Source organism: Varanus komodoensis, unplaced genomic scaffold (assembly GCF_004798865.1).
Source record: "Varanus komodoensis strain SLA01 unplaced genomic scaffold, ASM479886v1 scaffold44_3, whole genome shotgun sequence".
Classification (NCBI taxonomy): domain Eukaryota; kingdom Metazoa; phylum Chordata; class Lepidosauria; order Squamata; family Varanidae; genus Varanus; species Varanus komodoensis.
Window position 1 is genome coordinate 7684877 of NW_025336010.1, and position 19176 is coordinate 7704052.

Here is a 19176-nt window from a genome sequence, read left to right on the forward strand (position 1 = left end):
AACCTTGCAACCATAAACAATAACGAATCCAGACGTTTCAACATAAAACAAAATACTGCAATCACAGAGCCGTAAACCCAGTAGAACAAGCAGCAAGATGAGGAAAAACAATCACAATGAACAGGCAAAGTAGAAAATATTTCCCAAAAGTCTGGAGCAATGCCATTTAATCTGTATACTTGCAGGCATACACAAATAAACAAGGCAGAAGACTATGAATATGAATATGCTGTGCTACAATCCTTATGTAACAAAGTGGAACTAAACATGTTTTGTTCAAACTGGTCTTCTTCACCAGTCTAGTTATCTAGTTATTAAAACACTAAGGCTTTGATGCACATATAATCCACACCTCTCATTCATGGTTCTCTATTATGTAAAACTAAGGCTCCCCCACCTTAGAGTATACATTTGTTTTATTAAAAGACAAAGTTAAAATATCTTGTAATATGTGCATAAAATTATACATTTATTTTCATAAAAACTACATAAAAACTCAGCTCAAACACCAGCTGGAAGACTATACCAAGCTCAAAATCTTACCTAAGCAGGTACACACCAGAGTATTGCAGGACCAAAAAGTTCTTAGGTTCCATTAGATTGGGTAGTTCTGATGTAGGCAGAACATGTGCTGAAATAAAGGAATAAAGATCATCCATTCAAAAAGTAGGAGCATAAAATTATAATCACCTAGTGTGGGAAAACTAAAGGAAGTGCCTTTAAGTAGCTGTTTCACAGTGGGACTTGCCACTGAAAAGGCCATTTCCTTGCTTCACCTCTGGAAGCTGACAGCAAGCAAGGCAGCTTTGTCCAAGAGCTGGTGGATCTATAGATCTCTGTAATGAGCTTTCCTCTCACAGTGGCTAGCATTTTTAAAAGAAAAAGTTACCCATACGTACTTGCCCCTAATAGAGTAACCAATATTATCTGGACAGCAATCTGCCAGAAGGAGACAGCAGAAAATACATCAAGCCACAATTGCCTGGAGGAAAAAAGAGAAAGTTTAGTAAGTCAAAAGCAAGTGCTTCAGGCAAGAAATTCCTGCCACATACTACAAGGAAAGATGACCTTATCCAATCACACCTGGATAACAGATTCTTACAATAAATGTTACAGTTCATTAAAATGGCTTTAGGAATATTCCTGGTTAAAATAAGGCACCCACATTTCATTTTATCACCTTCATGTCTTCCTCAGTTGGCATAGTGAGGAAAAAAAAAAGCTGTCCTGAGATGCTCTCATGAAGGCCAAGATACAAATGTATTAAATAAAATAAAATAAGGGATCACATCTGTACATATTTTCCAACTAGTGTATCCATTTTTGCTTGCTGCTAATACATTTTAAAGCCATTGTTTCTGGCTCTGTTTCTACTAAAATGAGAGGCTTCCCTATCTTTCCTGAGTAATTTCCTACTGAACAATTGTTTGGTCTCTTCAAGTTGAGAGCAGCCTTATAAACTGTCACCTACATTAATATAGCCCAAGTCCCTATTAGTAAAAGGATTATAAATGCTCAGCATTTAAAACCCCTCAATGACATACATACACAAGGGCATACACAAACTAACTGTAATGACCAAAGAAGCTGTGTATTTCAGTGTCCTGTATACCCCACTTTTCCAACACTGAGATCAGTGATACTGGCACTGTCTGGGGGTGGAGGAGAAACTATTTGCCTTCAGCTGCACCCTTGCCAAAAGCTATTTTTCCATTCAATCCAATAAGGAACTCCACATAACCTAAATTTGTGTACCTTTATAGTCCAACAGAAATATCCTGTTCTCTCTCTCTCTCGGCCTAATACAGTATTACCCTCATATTTAGATGTGCAGCTTCTTTAAAATGATACTTCTTAAACATTTCCTGATTATTTGGAGAGAATCACTGCCCCTTTTATGGCAAATTTTACTCAAGACAGGAATAAAGAAAATGCATCAGACTGTATCACATTGCCAGTCTAGATAAATGGAGGTAACCTACTCTAACATTTTACAGGAAACAAAAAGTCCAATTCAGTTTTGAAAATACAAGGCGGAAACACAGTGCATTCTCCTCACTCCCATCTATCAGTAACACAAGAAACACAAAGGTTGACTTCTGACATGAGTTTATTGTATTGCATGACACGATAATCTGGCGCTTACACTAACAATGTTAATTTCTGAAGAGAATGATAAATTACCAAAAGCACTTTTCCTAGTGAGGACTACAGAAGGTTGCCCTGATTGTGTTTTGATAACATTTTATCAAGTAAAAATATTTCATTCTGATACAAGCTTAGTATTTTCTCAGCAAAACAGATCGTATCAGAACCATTTTTTTTCCTTTGACACTAATTTTAATTCTAGTATCCAGAAACCAAGAAGGATTACAAAGATGCTGGTCTCGAACAAAAAGGCAGAAAAACAGCTATGATATAAACACAAAGTTCATTCTGTTGCTTTAGTTTTGGTAGTAAAGAAAGAAGAAATGGCTTTCATGCCACTCTTATCAACTTTTGTGAGAGCTTTTTGAGCAGCTGACATCTTACTGTTTGCCTAGAAATAAAAATAAAGAGAAAGAGTAAAACATGTTGCTCATGCTATTTTGCATACATAATTTGCCAAATCACATGCATCCTTGAGCTTCTCTACAACCCTTTGCAAAAGATACATGCCACTTGGGAGTTTATTATAACTATCATGCAGATTATATTAAAAAGTTTGGCTAACATTAGAAATGGCTATCCAAGCTGGTCCACTATTTCTCCACATTTTGACAGGTGTGATGAGTTTGTCAGTTAGATAACACAAATATATATACAATCATTAGACCCATATCTTAATCTTCAAACTACATTGTGAAAACATTAAAGTATATGCATATACATTATGTGACTGATCATCCCTAAACATGGACTTCAAGACAAATACGCTAAAATGATTGTGCCGCTTTTTAGAAGCTTTATTTGACATAACTTGAATTATGGAGTGATGCAGAAGCACCCAGAAGAATGGGCTGAATGGACTTTGCACCACACCTTAATGCTACCAGACAAAGATTGAGTATAACTCACCAAGTTAAAACTAGTAAGAGGCAGCAGATATTGTGTTTTTAATATTTCAGTAGCTAGTGCAGCAGTTTCTTCAAAAGCACAGCTAGTCCTTTAATAAGCTTTTCCATCCGCTATCAATACTTTGACCATAGTTGGGTTATATTGTTTTGAAAGGCAGGATATAATTCCTCACATGCAGAATGCACTTGCTTAAAATCCCTATCCTGTTTTTCCTGTTTGAAGAAGCATCCTGCAAGAGCATGAGACTATTATCCAAAACATTCGGCAGAAGAAAAACCACCTATCCCTCTTACCTTTTTGCTTTTTAAATCACTGGTATTAAACTTGGTATAATCTTCTTCTGCTTCCACAGGTGCACTTGACAGTTTCCTTTTCTGCAATGTCAGAGTGATGATTAGCTCCATAAATCATAAGTTGTAGCACTGCACACACTCAACTTCAGCATCAAATGGATAAAAAAAGCACACAAAATGGCATCTTCCAGCTCTGTGGAGTAATTGGACAAGCTAATTCCTGAACAGGTAAATACAGCTGGAAAGGAAGCTGGGGTCAGAGTGAATGAAAGAAGGACATAACATGCTCCAAGTCAGGACATGAGAGACTTCATTGTTGGGAACAAGCACATGTGTGGGTTCACACTGTTTGAGCCGTCCTGCTTAACTCCTCCTGCAAATGGGAGTGGCTAAACAAACCTGGAAATTTCTGTCCATTATTTGTTTGGTGCTGATTCCTGGTATATTCCTCTTCTAACAAGACAGGTTTTGTTCTTGAATTATGATTCTGGCTTTTTAGGCCAACAAGAGATGTTGGTTCAGAGATGATCAGAGATGTTGGTCTGGATGCACATCTAAACCAACCTTCATTAGCGTGGCACCCTCCAGAGATATTGTACAGCAACTTCCATAATTCCCAGCCAACACATCTGAACAGGATCAGGTTGTGGAATTCTGGTTGAAACAAACCATGAATAGAGATTTCTTGATTTGTTTAGCTACTCCTAGTTAAGAAACAGCCAATCAGGAATGAGAGAACAGTGTGTGCTAGCACGTTTGCTTGTTCCCATGATGTCTGGACTGACAAGAGGAAGAGAGATCTGAAAGAAAGAAAACTGGAAGTAGTATAGGGATGAGTTAGTAAGGGGGCCAAAGACATTTAAAGAAAATGCACAACTGTATTTCCTTATATGGCCTATGTCCACATCAGTTCTTATGAAACACCCTTTTACTATCTTGGCTTTGAAGACCATAACTGCGATCATAACACATCACGAACAGTATATACTCCGTGCATCACAGAAAGCCTTTAAGGCTTTCTTCACAACCTGCTGTACTGTCTTGGATATACCCACATCTTTGCATACAGATTACAACTCAAACTATACAGTACCCCCATTTTTAGAGTATTTGGAGGCCCCATAATTTCTCTTTGGCTTGCATGATATGATATTAACACTTGTGAAAGAATAACATGGAAAGCACCACTGTGCAATTATCACAGGGCTTTCCTTTTAACTGCAGCAGCAGCATAGAACAAATAGATCTATGTTTATCCAGAAGATTGAAGTTTAAAAAAACATGCCAATAATATAGGCAGAGTATTATTTGGTGTGTATATAGAACACCTTGGAGTTAGACAATAGGCTATATACACGTGCCAGGACTTGCTTTGTCATAATCTGTAAATTTCTGAAATTCTATACTAAGGTACTTGTGATTTGTAGTGACCAATTTTTTAAGAACATATAGATGCAATTGGTTGATTAACACACTACAGGACATACAGAATTTCTGGGGTATACCTTCTTTCATACATGATGGCTGACAAACTAAACATTCTTGTAATCATGCATTGTTTTATACTTTTACTTCTGTGGAATTATGTGCAGCCCCATTTGGACTAGGATGACAATATGCCATGAAGGGGAGAATTAAGCCCCACCATTATCATTCCAAAATGTTATCCCTTCCTACACCCCGCAATGGTGTGTGTGAAAATAGCCTTCAATGATTCCAAAAGAGACTTTTAAAAAATGAGAACAAAAACAGGTGGTTGGGGGGTTTGGTTGTCAGGCTGGCTTGAAGAGCACCAAAAGACAAGATTGTAAACTTTTTAAATTGTTTGTAAACAGTTTTAGAGAGGTAGAGAAAATTTAGGGCAGTCAAGTCCCCTGGCCTGCAATGTGACTCAAGGCCCAGATCAGAGTACCTCCCCTCAAATGGTTTCTTAACAGTCCTATTTCACCATTATTTTTAACTTCTCCCACCCTCCTCCTCGTCTCAGGAAACTAGTCAGAAGTGTCTGAACATCCTGAGAGCTCCTTACTTTTGAAGCTGGCTCTGCTGGAGGAGATGCAATTTCTGGCAGTCTAGAAGACAAAAGGAAAAGTTGAGAATATCAAATGCTAAAACCATCCAATTTAAATCCTTAATCAGGGTTGCATCCAGAGTTCCTGTAACCAAAACTCTGCTCAGTGGATGCTCTTAATCCAGAAAAAGAGAAGTGAGGGGATAGAGGAGATTCTTCCTTGTTCTTCCTCTCAAAAAGCCACTTTGAAGGGGTTTGGGAGCTGGCTGAACAGTATGGGAGATGGCCTTGAAGACAACAGGAGCTAAACCAGAGAATCTTCATCCCATCCTTAAGAAGGGTCCTCAACGTGGCACCCATGGACACCTCTAAAGGCACCTACAAAGGAGGTGTAGGTGCCCTTGGATACTTCAATTTTGAAGTTAAATTTTAAAATTTTCATATTTTAATATACTTAATGCATTTATATAATATGCATACAACTTTCTAGCAATTACACACTGGCTTCAACATACACTAGCAATTATATGCTGGTATCCAGTTGAAAAGGAAAAAACCCTTTTGAAGATTGAAGGCAAATGGAAAAGGGGAAGCAGAGGATGAGAGAGTTAGGTAGTGTAGTGTCACTGACGCAATGAACATGAATTTGGGTGCACTCTGGGAAACAGTGGAGGATGGGAGGGCCTGGCGTACCGTGGTCCATAGGGTTGTGAAGAGTTGGGCTTGACTGTGCAACTGAAAAACAACAGCAGCATCCAGCTGAAGTTGGTGTTAATATGCCAGCCATCCATATAGCAGAAGCACCTCAACGTACTGTAAGAGATGTGTGTTTCTCCTTCCAATATTGTAATATCATTCCTTTAGCTCACAAAAATGCACAGAGAATCCAGCTTCCCTTCTATTTGTTAATTTTCATGCAACAGGTAAATAGTTTTAAAGGGTGTGTACACTGATGAATACTAAAGATTGCTCCAGTACAAAATGTACCTGTGTAATAACCTCCTCCTAAAATGAAGCAACAACCGGACATTGCCAAGCCATAACTTTACAAGAAACATTAACTGTACAGCACCTCCAGCAATTAGCTGAATTAGATAATCCCTTATTAAAGAAACACTGTACTGTGCAATAGGCACAAAACAATTTCTTTTAACAGAATAAGCTGCAGCCTAAGACCTACAGATGTAACAAGCAGATGCCGAAGCTGTGACCGATGGATTAGGCTTTTTGTGGTGGGGCCCACAGCATTTCTCCAAATGCTCAAGTATAGCCATGGGTCCAAAATCACTGAACCTTTTTGAAGAGGGTGTTCAATAAATGGGGTGCCACCAACCCCAAAGGCTCACTTCTTGGTTCTCCTTGTCCAGAAGGGGCTGCAGATGCCAGAACAAGAGTCAGGGCCAGAACTGACAGCATCCACAAGCTGTGATCTTGATCCATAAGGCTGAGGGCACCTCACCATGAAAGGGTCCTCCTCCACCTACCCAAACTACATCCCTGTCTTGCCTGTATTGGACTTAAGTTTATTGGCCCTTAAGTTCACCCAGCCCTTTACTGATCCTAAGTTCCTATTCAAAGCTGCCATCAGCTCATCTGAGTCCCATGGAAAGGAGAAATAGAGCTGCTTGTCCAAGACTTCCAGAAGCAGGAATTCTGCCTTTACCTGATCCCACCTTCTGGCTAAGCCCCACAGGGCTGTGCTCACCCCATTCAGCAGGATCTCCTGTACCTTAGAAGAGGCTGCAGAGAGCCTGAGGAAGTCAACTTCTTTCAGCATTGTTGAGGAGCACTTTTTTCTGAATCCAATCCATTATCAGTCATTGCAACCAACCATATCAGGAAAACTCTTCTTCACAACAGAAAGCTAATATGATATTCAAACACTCACCGTAAATATTTAGCTAATGCAATACTTGGCTCTTCAAGAATATATTCTGATATTAGACCATGTGCATAGCGAATATAGACCTCTGACAAAAAAAAGAAAAAAGAAATAGATACCACATATTATTCGAATGCCTATAATCTTCTCCAAATGAACTCTGTCTCAAGTATGCCAATACTTCTTCCTCTCTCAAACCAGAAGCTTCTCCTCCCATTTTTCAAGAACAACCACAACAGAGTGACCTGGCCAAAGTCCCTCTTTCTGGCAAGGTTTAGAAGCAAAGCGAAGCCAAAACACTAAAGCTTGTATTTCAGCCTGCAGGCCCCTCCTTCCTTTAATACTGACAACGTATTAGTGAAGCAGGTGAGTCAATACAGAGCTGTGAAGGCCAAGAAAAGACTGGAAAATTCAGAAAATTGATTTTCTATTTTTTCTATTCAAGAAAAAAACAGGAAAACAGTTTTTCCAGACACCCCCCCCCCCCACACACACACACACCCCTTTCTGATTTTTTACAACTTCCCTGGTCTTCACATCTCTTAACAAATGTCAGGATTTGAGAGGTTTCCCCCCTTTTTTCTTTTTCTTTTTGGATAGTTTCAAGCCTCCATTTCTGTAAGTTAACAAAACTAAAACTGAAGTGCCACAGTAAGAAGCTACATGAGCTGCTGTTTTGTGGAATACCTGTGTGCAACACACTCTCTTTGGCCTAAAGGGAATCAATATGTATCGAAGAGCAGATGCACCTAAAAGCTCACCTCCAGTGCCATTTTTGGTGGAATGGCAGAACATAAATACAAACCTGCAGTCTGATGGCAGCATTTCGCCAGAAGACACCCACAAGCTAGTCCTGGCGGCGAGGGCAGCTGGGTACAATAAGGTTAAACTACCTTAGAAAGGGATGCAAAAATCACTTGGGTAGTTGTTAGATGACCATGCAAGTGCCTCCTAGAGAAGCCAGAGAACCTGGCAACAAGTTTGGTTATTTCTACCTATTTGGAAAGAGTGGTAGGCCACCATAATACTTCCTGGATCCAAGAGAGCATGAAGCTGGATGGAAAGTTAGGTACCAGCCATAAGTAGTTACCGTCAAATAGACGCACAGCCCACAGCCTATGGACCAGATGTGGTTCCCAGGCATGGGCTGTGCAATCCCCCAATTGGTCCCTGCCACACCAATGGGTATCACTGCCTTGGTGCTGCCAGGGGGTGGTAAAGCACCCACTCATTAATGACAAAAACGCAGCACTGCCCATGGGTGGTAGAGAGGGAGTGTGGGGGGCACACTCCTGTTTTAAGTTAAAGTAGCAATGGTTGCAGCACTGGTGGTGTGAAAGCAATTCACATTCAGTTCTATGCAACACATGATGCCATGTTTGACGTTCACTATTATGGAAGGAAATACCCACAGGTCACATAAAAATATTGCTAGCAAGAGAAGATCAGGTATCAAAACAAATCCAGCACATCAAATAAGCATAAAGCCAATTCTCTAATTGTACTTTGCATGTTCTTTGTGAACTTAATTCAATTCCCGTACCTTCTGTGGCATCAGTGATAGGTTTGCCACTGATAAAGGTAGCTGCCTGGACCCTTCCACCCACACGTTGGTTGCGGTCTTTTAAAACTTTCACCATCTGGTCCACCTGACAAAAGCAAGAAAATAGAGAGGCTTTCTTGCATGACATTTGATGTAGATGCAGGCCAAGTACTATCAACGAAACTACAGACTGAAATTTAATGCACATTTCTAATGGCCAAGGTATATCTCTCTCATACGGAAGTGAGGCATAAGTGCCTGTCTTTGCCTGGCTAAGTCCCTTACAACAGCGGCCATACAAGAACCAGGTCACACTCCTGAGACATTTCAGTTCATTTAAACATGACCGTTAAGGAAACAGCCTTGAAGGATTATGTCCAAGGGTGTGATTTACTGCTACTTTAGCTTTACTTTTAGAAAAAGGTTACTCAAAGTTGCCACATTACCCTAGGCATTTTTCCCACTGAGAAAAGTTTTTGGCCCATCCCATCTGTACTGTTATTCCACTTAAGAGAGCGGTGATGGAGTTGGCACAGCTATGGCAGTAAATGGCATGTGCTGACACTTTCCCAAAAGTTAAGCATAAAGGTCTTTTTCTTTTTTAGACAAGTGCCAACACTTCTTGATCATTTTCTTTTATGAAAACATAAAAATGTGCCAGGACAGTCTGTGAATTAAAGCTTTAGAAACCAAAATGGTGAGATCGGCTGGCCTTCTAATGACCAACCACTGGCATTTTGGTGACCTGGGATTCAATCCTATGCATGTATAGATTTTCAAAAATGCTTGCAATTCCTAGTGTGCTGCAGCACCTCTACTGAATTATCTATCTCTCCTGCAAGACTTCTCATCAGCTCTGTCCCACACCTCACTTCAATCCTTGCACTTAAAAATTTCATTCCTTGCCAAAGTTTTCAGGATTCAGCAAAGCCAATAATGTTGCAACAATAATATTATTAATGATAATAATATCAATAATATCATTTCACAAAGTAGAGGATACCACCTGCAACGCCGTTGATTGCATCGTATTTTCTAAGTGATGACTCTAGTCCAGCATTAGAGCACATGAATGCTTTTTAAAAAGTGATCTTGAAGGACAAGAAGAGCAACAAAATAGCAACTGCAGTCTTTCTCAACACCTCTTCTGAATTCTTGGTGCATTACATTCCCACTGAATTAACTAGCACCAACTGGAGGAGAAAGCTCATGAGAAATCTGCTATTTCCTTTAAAACGGTCATATTTCTGGACTTTAACTATAGATCTTTGATTTTCAGTTCTATGCAACATATAAAACTATGTTTGATATTCCGTGTCATAGAAAGAAATCCTTTAAGAAATACTTACCTTCTTCTTTAGCCACTTCAGAGTTTTCTCCTCACTGTATTTATAAAATTTCCTGCAACCTATTTCTGAGATAAAAGAAGTTGTTTGCATCTTTATGACATTATAGATCCAATCCTGTTACAAGTACCATAAGCTTCCAGCATCAGAACCTACAAGCAGCCTATGCAGGGTAGGAGAAGTGGTGGATGGAAGCACTCTTTGCTTCCTTATCATCTCACCCCACGTTTCCAGTAGCCTGACTTCTTTGCCTGTCTAGCTACAGCATTTTAGAGGAGAAGGGAAGGATACTGGAGAGACTTTAAGCCAGCTCATTTGCTGGCCTTTCTAGTCTCTTTTCTCCCTGCCAACTGAAATGCCTCCTTTTCCCCTCTGCAAAATTGCTTTTGGAAGCTGGGAGAGCAGCCATCTGGTTCTGTCTACAAAGAATTATCTCACTTCACATGCAATTATTCATTGTAGATATTGTGAGCCATGCAGAGTGCCCAGATGTGGACTACTATAGCGACATATCAATCCATTAAATAAATAAATATTCTAATCACTTCTTTACCAGATTGTGAGGGTCTGCTGTGATAAACTTTCAGTGGACTAACAGAATCAGTTGACACAAGCCCGCACGCTTGGATTAAATTGTTAGTTTACCTTTTTCTTCTGCAATGTGGCGAATTGACTGTGAAAGACTTGGGCATTGTAGCAACATTGCACATGAAGGAAATTCTTCATCCATCAAAATTTGGTCCAGTGGCTGAAACTTTCCCTGCTGAAAGAAAAAAAATGAAAATGAACAGATTCAAACAACTGTTAACAGGAATATTGTTTATGCCCAAAGAACTTAATTTAAGGCTCTCCAAAGAAGGATAGCTCACTGGCTGTATCAAATGCTGCTAAGGAATTCTAGAGCAGCGAACCACTAGCATGAATTTCAGATTGATGAAACATTCAATCATAACAGAGTTTTTCAATGAAGTTTTAAATAGAGCTTTTTAAAGAGGTCAGTCTCTTATAAAAGATTTTGAGTTTATTCTAGTGTTAGGGCTGCTTAGAGAACTCACCATGTAGATTGTCATGTGCTTCTGTATATTTCTGTTTCACTGTTGTTATTTTATTGCTATATTGTGCTTTTACTCTGTTTTCATTGTTACAAACTGTTTTGCTTAGAGAATCCTATGGGACTAGTAGTGCAGATTATAAGTCTAATAAAATTAATACAAATTAATGAAATCTAAGTTGGATTAATATGGGATACAACCACTACCAAGTTTTTTTCCTGCAGGATATACACAAACTTTAGAAGTGAATATGCACCAACAGCATTAGCAGACTAAATGGCTGTTAAAACTCACACACAGTCTGGTATTTTCTTTTGTCTGCAAGATATGCAGGCAAAGAGAAATGCTTATAAAAACAGAGGCGACTTTTTCTCTCCAATTATTTCATCCAGTTTGGGCTGCTATTGTTTTTGACAGAACTTAATAGGATTGACCTGCGGAATCTGTTGTTCTTCTGACTAAAACACTAGCATCACTTCATTAGAAGAGCTAATGTGCTGATTAAGAGAATGAACTGGTTAAGTCCTGTGTTCAAATCTGATCTTCAACCATTAGCTGGCCATTAGCTGGCCACTATTCTCTGAGCCCCAATCTCCAACTCCCTAATATGGGGTAATAATTGACCTACCTTAATTTACATATTTACAGTGTTTATACACTGCCCTTCTACAAACCTTCCAGTGTTACTTACCAATAAATAAATAAACTACAAAATACAAGCAATTAATTTGCCTGACACCAACAAACAATACTGGTGCTAGGCTGGGTCCTTTGTGGAGGGAACTCCACAAATGGGGAGCCACCACTCCCCACATTCCTTAGGTTGTCACCTGCCTTACCTTGCATGGTAAACACTATTTTCCTATAAACAGTTAGAGCTTTAAACCAGTTAAACAATTATAGGTTGTAGAACTTTGACAAAGTTACAAATTCCAGTTCAACCACACCATGCGTTGTCCTGGAGAAACAATTATTTCAGCCTTCCTCTTCCGCCATTACAGGAAGAATCCATGGCTTACTTCAGGGCACAGCAGAGCAAGTTTGGGAAAGGGAAACTCAGGGTCCAGAACATTTGAAGAATGCTTCTTTACTGTAAGAGATCAAGTCTCAAGTATAGTCCTGGGGTGTACATGTTCCTTAACATTTCCTAGGTACTTACCTCCTTCTCTGCCTTGAGGAGGAAGAACAGTGCAAAATATAAGGGATCGACTGGTATGGCAAAGAACAGGCGTCCATCTGGAGGGAGAGAATTAAGATGTGCCATCATGAGTGGAACTCCACAACTTATACTTTAGTGGTGTCCAAGAAATTTAGTGACAAACATTACAATGCTACAGTGTCAGGGTTCAGGACCTGCAACCCAGGCTTGTATGTCTTCAGCAAGTAAAAGGGTTTTTATTTAAGAGACCTTGTTGCCTATTCACTGCCTTTTAATGCCCCAAAAACTATTCAAGTGCTGCCCACATAAGAACAAGGCTATACAAGATGAACGAAGCAAGAGTGACCAAATCCATTCATAATTACCAAACACAACTTTACACTACAATAACTACTATTTTACTATTTCCTCTGTGATTCCTTAATCTTTCCTTCTAGTATGAGGAAGACTCTTATGCGAATAACAGCAAGAAGAAAGTGGTGAGAGCAGCACCTTCAACATTTAAAAAGTTACTCGATTCTGACAAGAGAACAACTCGCACTAACACTGCAGACCCCTTTAAAGAATAGTCCTATTTCGGTGTTCTAATCCCCTGGCTCATTCGACTGGTTGTTTTAAAAACAGTTGCAAAAATCAGTCTATAGGTGATTTGATGCACATGATATGTCACTCCAAATCACAATAAATGACCAGACATTACATTTCCCCATTCACTCACTCACTCACTCACGCACTCACTTGTATTTATAGGCCAATTGCCAAGGCCTTCCTAGGCAGCTATTGATATTGATTGAGGCGGCAGATATTGATTGATTTATAGATATCAAAATTATGGACCAAACATGGAGTTTTATGCCAAAAAAATTACACCAAAAATCTACAAGAATCGTGTGGTAGCAGGAGCAGGCATACTAGCTCTGCCCTGTTGCCATCCTGGTGTGCCCTCCATGAGCTGAAAAGTGAACATCAGCAGCGGGGAGAGACTGCCCTGATTGTTTTGGCTCTGTGCATGATGGAAAACCCAGGCAGCTTCTGCAAGCAGAACCGGCTCAGAATTACAGATGTTCACTCTCTAACATGTAGAGGGTGATGGAGGCAACACAGTGAGTGTGCTCGTTCCCGCAATCCTAATCATGAGAAGCAGAGTGGGGATTAGAACTGCACCTCCATCAGCTTTTGGGAGACCTCCACTCAGCATCTTTCTCATCCTATTCAGATTAAAGTGAAACTGAGTAAAGGGTAAGTTCAGAGAGCTGGGCTGCTCCCAGCCATGTCAAAAATGTGATGGATCTAGACCAAATGAGTGGAGTTTAGATTCCACTGAAATTAGCCTGAAAAGTTAATAGTGACTAAGTTTAGCCCCACTGACTTCAAGCACAACTAAATTAGTGTGGATCCATCATAAAGGTTATGCCACAAAGTGAGGCTGACAAACACATTTCATGGGAGCAGAAGTGTATTTGAAAGCGTACAAGAAAAGGCTCTGCTGTACAGGGTTTGATCCACCCATGTGGATCCTTAGCCAGCTGGATCTTTCAGAAAAGAAACCAAGTCATACTTTTCACCATTTATCCATAATTTTAAAAATCTTGTTCACCAAAATCTCACATGCAGGCTTCAGAATGACATGGCTACTAGTTGTGTTTAGTGTTAAATACATTGGCAAATGATTTCAACACACTGAGAGCAGTGACATTAAGCAGAAAATTTTCTGCTTTATTTTTCTGCAGAAAATGTTCCACTTTGTAAGTTAGGAACAATGAACTGCAAATACAGTATCGGGCAAAGCCTGGCAGCTTCAAAATTGCAATTAGTGTTTTTCAGGTGATTATCCTGAGCAAGTATGTGACAGCACACAGAAATGTCACTGGAATACATATATGGGTTGGTGTGAATTGGCACTAGTAAGCAGTGATGGAGATCCTAAAGGACCCCAACAAGTTCAGTGGAAGAGGAGTGTATTGAAACAGATGAGTGGCTGTCAGTTATTCATGCACAGTTCCCTGGCAAAATGTTTAAGTGATGTTGTTCACATGCAACAACAGCCAGCTGATTAACTATGAGCTGTCTGGAATAAGTGGGAAAAAGTGGGCACACTGCCTGCAGTTGATCCACCATTTCAACTTTTATTCCATAACCCATGTAGGCTGTAGATCATGACGCTTGAACATGTACTGCTGGCTTGTTTAAGGGCTAGACAATCCAGTGGTTAATCTAAGAAGAAACCATGAGTGAAAAACATAAGACAACTTCCCCAGTGGCATCCACTATAGCTGAGTCATATGAAAAACATACTCAGAGATCAATTCGATATGGAACCGGAGGAAGGAGGGAAGGTCGTACTCACCACTCTGAACAGTTTGACCTATGAACCATGACCGGTATTCTTCACAAAAAGCTTTTACTTCGAACAGCTGATGAGCATCACTACTGAACAAGTAAAGGGCTGCTTGTCCTGTTACAAACAAGAAAAACCACTAATGGCACACATTGGGTTTTGCATTTTAAAAGCTTCCGCTGGTCCCCCCAGTGGACAAGACCAAGCAATCAATGGATAGGACCATTCTGAATATATGCAAAAGGGTGATTGCACAAGCAGCATAAAATGGCCACCAATACGTGTAACTCCCAGCTTGGGATGCTGGATGTTCTGGAGAAAAAGGTACCTCTTGTGCTTCCAGTTGCACTTATGGCTATGGCTAAGCAGGCTAAGCAAGTAAGAATTTCAAAACAGCAACCGACTTTTGCTTCCAGCTACGCTTGAAAAATCTGCACCCCTCCACCCCAGCAAATACAGAGGCCGAATACACACCTCTGGACTATGACAACAATTTTAAATTTACATACATAAAGTTTTACTTAAATGTGATTAAGAATAAACTGTGCCTTGTTTCTCTGAAGATGACAAAGGTAATCCTGTCCAGGGGCATCTTTGTTTTTGTTTCAATTTAGATCTTTTTGCTCTCTGAAATTACTATATAAAAGTCCAATCAATTGTGGAACAGAAGAAAAGCCTGCAGGTTGACTCAGCTGTCCAGCAAAATGTTACTGTTAAAAAGCAGGAGAAAGGAAACTCCCCAACAAGCATTTTAAGCACTAGAGTTTTCAAGATTTGCCCTCTAAAGAAACATGGCATTTGAGAATGTTGCACTTGCCTGTACTTGGATTCCGCAGCCTTGTAAACAAAGGCCCAGAGCCTGCCTTTTTCAGGAGATCAATAGCAGATACTGAAAAAGTTAAGTGGTCATGTGAGAGCCAGTCTACCTGCCGTAAAAACATCCTCACTCAAAAACTACCCCTTCTAGCTTTAAAGAGCTGCTGGTTAAGTCAGCCTTCCCCAAGCTGGTACCCACCAGACATTTTGGAGTACAACTCCCAGCATCCCTGGCTTATGCCTTGCCTCTTGGATGCAATCTTCTGTTAAATAAGTCTCAATGGGGAAAGAGACATTGCGATTGGGTTTCACTGGACTATCACCATCATTCACAGACACAGAGGGAGGAGAGTGGAGTGGCCACAATATTTCATGCTCAGTGCCCTGATTTCTTCCTTTTTAAATATTTTTATTGTGAATTGACAAAACAAAATCATAACAAGAAAAATATCATTTTTTCACATAAATCTGAATAAAATATCTACCATAAATGCACATGGAGCATATGAAAATCCACCTATTAACCAAAACAGTTATGTGCAAGGTAAATATCTACAGACTAAATATCTACAGATTTATCCATTTATAAGTGGTGCTTAAATTCAAATGTTGAAAGAGTTGATAGGTCCTCAGCCCTTTGTGTTATAGGAGGATAATGCTGTAACATCAGTCTTAGCTGTGATAAGGCTGTGGAAATCCATTCACATTTACTTTGTGTTAACTTCCAAGTTACAGGTTAAATAGTTGAAGACAAAATACACATCAATAAATATTAGAGAATATTCCAGTACAAAGTTGCTCTGTATTAAGACCTCCTCTCAAAAAGGAGCAACTGTTGGGCACTGCCAAAACATATAAGCAAAACATTAGTGCTCTTACACCTCCAGCAATTGGTTGACTTAGGCAAACTCTTATTAAAGAGATGTCTTGGGCCCAATTTCACCTTCTTGCCCCAAAAGTCCTGGAGAGAGCCATCCAGCCTTCCCTGGTTCCCTCCATAAATTTCAGGTCCAGGTTGCCTTCATGGGATGGCCACCTGCCCCTCTTTTGCCATGCTTCTAGCTTTATCTTGAAATCACTGTGAACCAAACATTGCCTCTGCTATTATTTGCATTATTTATATCCCACCCTTTTTCTTCATGAAAGGAACCCAAGGCAGCTTCCAAGGGTCTCACTCATCTCCATTTTATATTCACAAAAACAACTCCGATCTCCCAAACCCCAGCCCAGCAATCTAACCACCACGTGACACTAGCTCTCCCTCCTTGGCTCACTCCATGTTTTCTGAGGCCAGAAGACAATGTTTGGGTAAAAGCAGAGGTAAATGCAGTGGTCGAGACCTCTCCCCACGCGGGTGCCCATGGCAAATATGCATGGACAGGTGGCAAGGAGATGGAGAGGTGGCAGTAGGAGAGCACAACTGAGAGGGCCAGAGCCTGGAAAGTCATCCCCTATCATAGTCCTAACCTGCCCATCCATTCATTCATTCATTCATTCATATTATTGAATTTATATTACCCTTAATCAATAGTCCAACAGGATTCACTAAACAGAGAGAGAAAAGCAGAGTGACCAGTAAGAGTAACATGACAGAATCGACTGCTCCACTTCATATAACAAATAGGGGATACTTTTTGAATGTCCCTCACATAAAAAGCACTCATAAATGCCATGGACCTAGAAAATAGCCCCAAAGGAACATGCTAGGCCAGAGGTAGGAGACTGTTTAGGCCTGTGGGCACACAAGAGATGTCTCACATTTCTTGCCCCCTCCTCTATGGAGTCTTCCTTTCCTTGGCCCTAATGTGCTACATTTTTACAAGCAGGCATTTGCATCCTCCAGCTGCAGCCTGAGCTGCTACTTTCCATTCTCAAACAGAGACTAAATGGGAACTGCAGAAGACTAAGAGAGGAGGACAACAGAAAAAGATTAGAAGCAAGAGGGGGAAATGTACCTCATTGCCACTCTGTGACCTCTTCCACTCACTGTATGTTAATTCATTCTGCAGTTTATTGGCCTCATAATAACAAAATGTTACATGTGCAGCTTGCAGCATGCATGAGAAAGGCAGGATCTTGTCCTAACCCATAAAGTATTTGACATAACTGTGAGAGATCTTCTTTTCAAAGCAGAGAACTGCTTAAGAAACTTCCACTTTGCTTCAAAAGCAACTTGGTGCACAGCATGGAAGGAGGCTCTTGGAGGGATGCAAGAACTATGCAGTGCAGTTCTTTAGATCCAGGTCAATGCCAGTTACAAACCGAAGGGCATGAAAACACTGTTAGCTGAACATGCCACAAGGACTTTACCGATAAGATGAATAAGAACAAAGGCACACAAAAGCATTCAAGGAAACACACAAACTGAAACAAACTGAAAGCATTTTCAGTTCCTGCAATACTTTCTGTAAGATTAACTACCCATCTGACTGAATGATCGATTCTAGGGAAAACTTTACAGTAAAACAATCAAGGCCAGTTCTGATCATGCACTTGTGTAATTCCGTCTCATTTCTTGCAAAGCAAGAGTGTTCTTCCAGAGGAAGAGTTACTGCAGCAGACCTCACCAGCTGTGACAACAGACATGTCTTCAAATGGAAGTCTGACGCACCGGCCTCGCTGCCTCTGGAGGCAAACAGTGGCAGCTTTGCACTCGATTCACTTCATTTGCACCTTGCAGTCAACCTGCTGGGATATTCCGGAGAAGCATGCTTTCAATGCTTCTTGCATTTGCTGCACTGTGTTACCTTTCAAGTGCTGGGTTGTCCCATGTGCTTTTAATGTTCAGACTGTGAACCAGCGGGACTTTCCTTCGAAAAGAAACGTGGGCTAGCATACAACCTTTGAGAATAAGAGTGCTATACGATGCATGCTTAAACCGAAAAAAACTACAAGTCCCAGGATTCCCTAGCCGCGAAGGAAAGGAGGTCAATCAGTAAAGAAGAAAGTATAAAGTTCAGTCCCTGCAGTTCAATTTCTCGCCCGGGGCAAGCGGCCTTTTGCCGGCGAGAAGGGAAAATCTAAGAGGATAGTTACCTGGAGCAACGATCACCCACTGGCTGCTGCCGCTCTTCTCCGCGGAAGCTGTTGGCCGGAGCCGCTGCTGCTTCCCACCCGACATATTGTCTCGCACACAACCCTGCTAGCTAAAGCCACCGCCTCATTTTCTTGCAAACCGTAGAAGTATTAAAAGTTAGACAGGCCTAACGTCGCGCAGTCTTTGCGATACGCGTATGCGTGCAAATCAGCGAAGCGCACCGAAACGAGAACTGGACATGCGTCTGAAGTGCGACAATTTAACTAGATCGATCTTGGCTGCGACCTGTGCGTGCGTGGCGTGGATCTTAACCCCGGGGCAGAGAAAGGCTGGTGAATATGAGAAGCTGTAGAGCCTTTTTTTCATGTCCAGAATTGCTCCCTAAAGCATGCATGTAGCATAACTGAGGCGCAAACTACATTTAGGAAGAAACGCTATGCGTGTTTAGACAGGAACAAATCCCACCTAGTATGACTGTCTGGAGCATTCAAGGAATTGTAGGAGTTTTTCTGTCTAGGCATAAGATCGCTTCTTTCACTGTTTAGGGATTTCAATATATTTTGCAGTAAAATATAATTTTTTTGAAAATTTAAGAAAGTGTACTACGGGACTGCAAAGTTGAAGAGAGTTAAGGCAGGCTTG

At 40.6% G+C, this 19176-nt stretch overlaps 1 protein-coding gene across 3 annotated transcripts; it reads right to left on the bottom strand.

The window, feature by feature from the left end:
- Nucleotides 1–2092: 2092 nt before the first annotated feature.
- RNASEH2B (ribonuclease H2 subunit B) lies at nucleotides 2093–18749 on the bottom strand. Of its 3 annotated transcripts, XM_044444273.1 has the most exons (11): nucleotides 18534–18733; nucleotides 15499–15570; nucleotides 14691–14798; nucleotides 12344–12420; nucleotides 10778–10895; nucleotides 10136–10200; nucleotides 8787–8892; nucleotides 7250–7331; nucleotides 5380–5422; nucleotides 3351–3431; nucleotides 2093–2539 (listed from the first exon to the last, which is right to left on the bottom strand). In XM_044444273.1, exons 1-11 carry the CDS (start codon nucleotides 18616–18618, stop codon nucleotides 2432–2434), a joined length of 945 nt encoding a protein of 314 aa, XP_044300208.1. In that variant the 5' UTR covers nucleotides 18619–18733; the 3' UTR covers nucleotides 2093–2431. The 3 variants fall into 3 exon arrangements, with proteins under 3 accessions (XP_044300208.1, XP_044300209.1, XP_044300207.1); XM_044444274.1 differs by lacking the exon at nucleotides 5380–5422 and having other exon boundaries at nucleotides 18534–18738; XM_044444272.1 differs by lacking the exons at nucleotides 2093–2539; nucleotides 3351–3431; nucleotides 5380–5422; nucleotides 7250–7331 and adding an exon at nucleotides 7751–8112 and having other exon boundaries at nucleotides 18534–18749.
- Nucleotides 18750–19176: the final 427 nt, after the last annotated feature.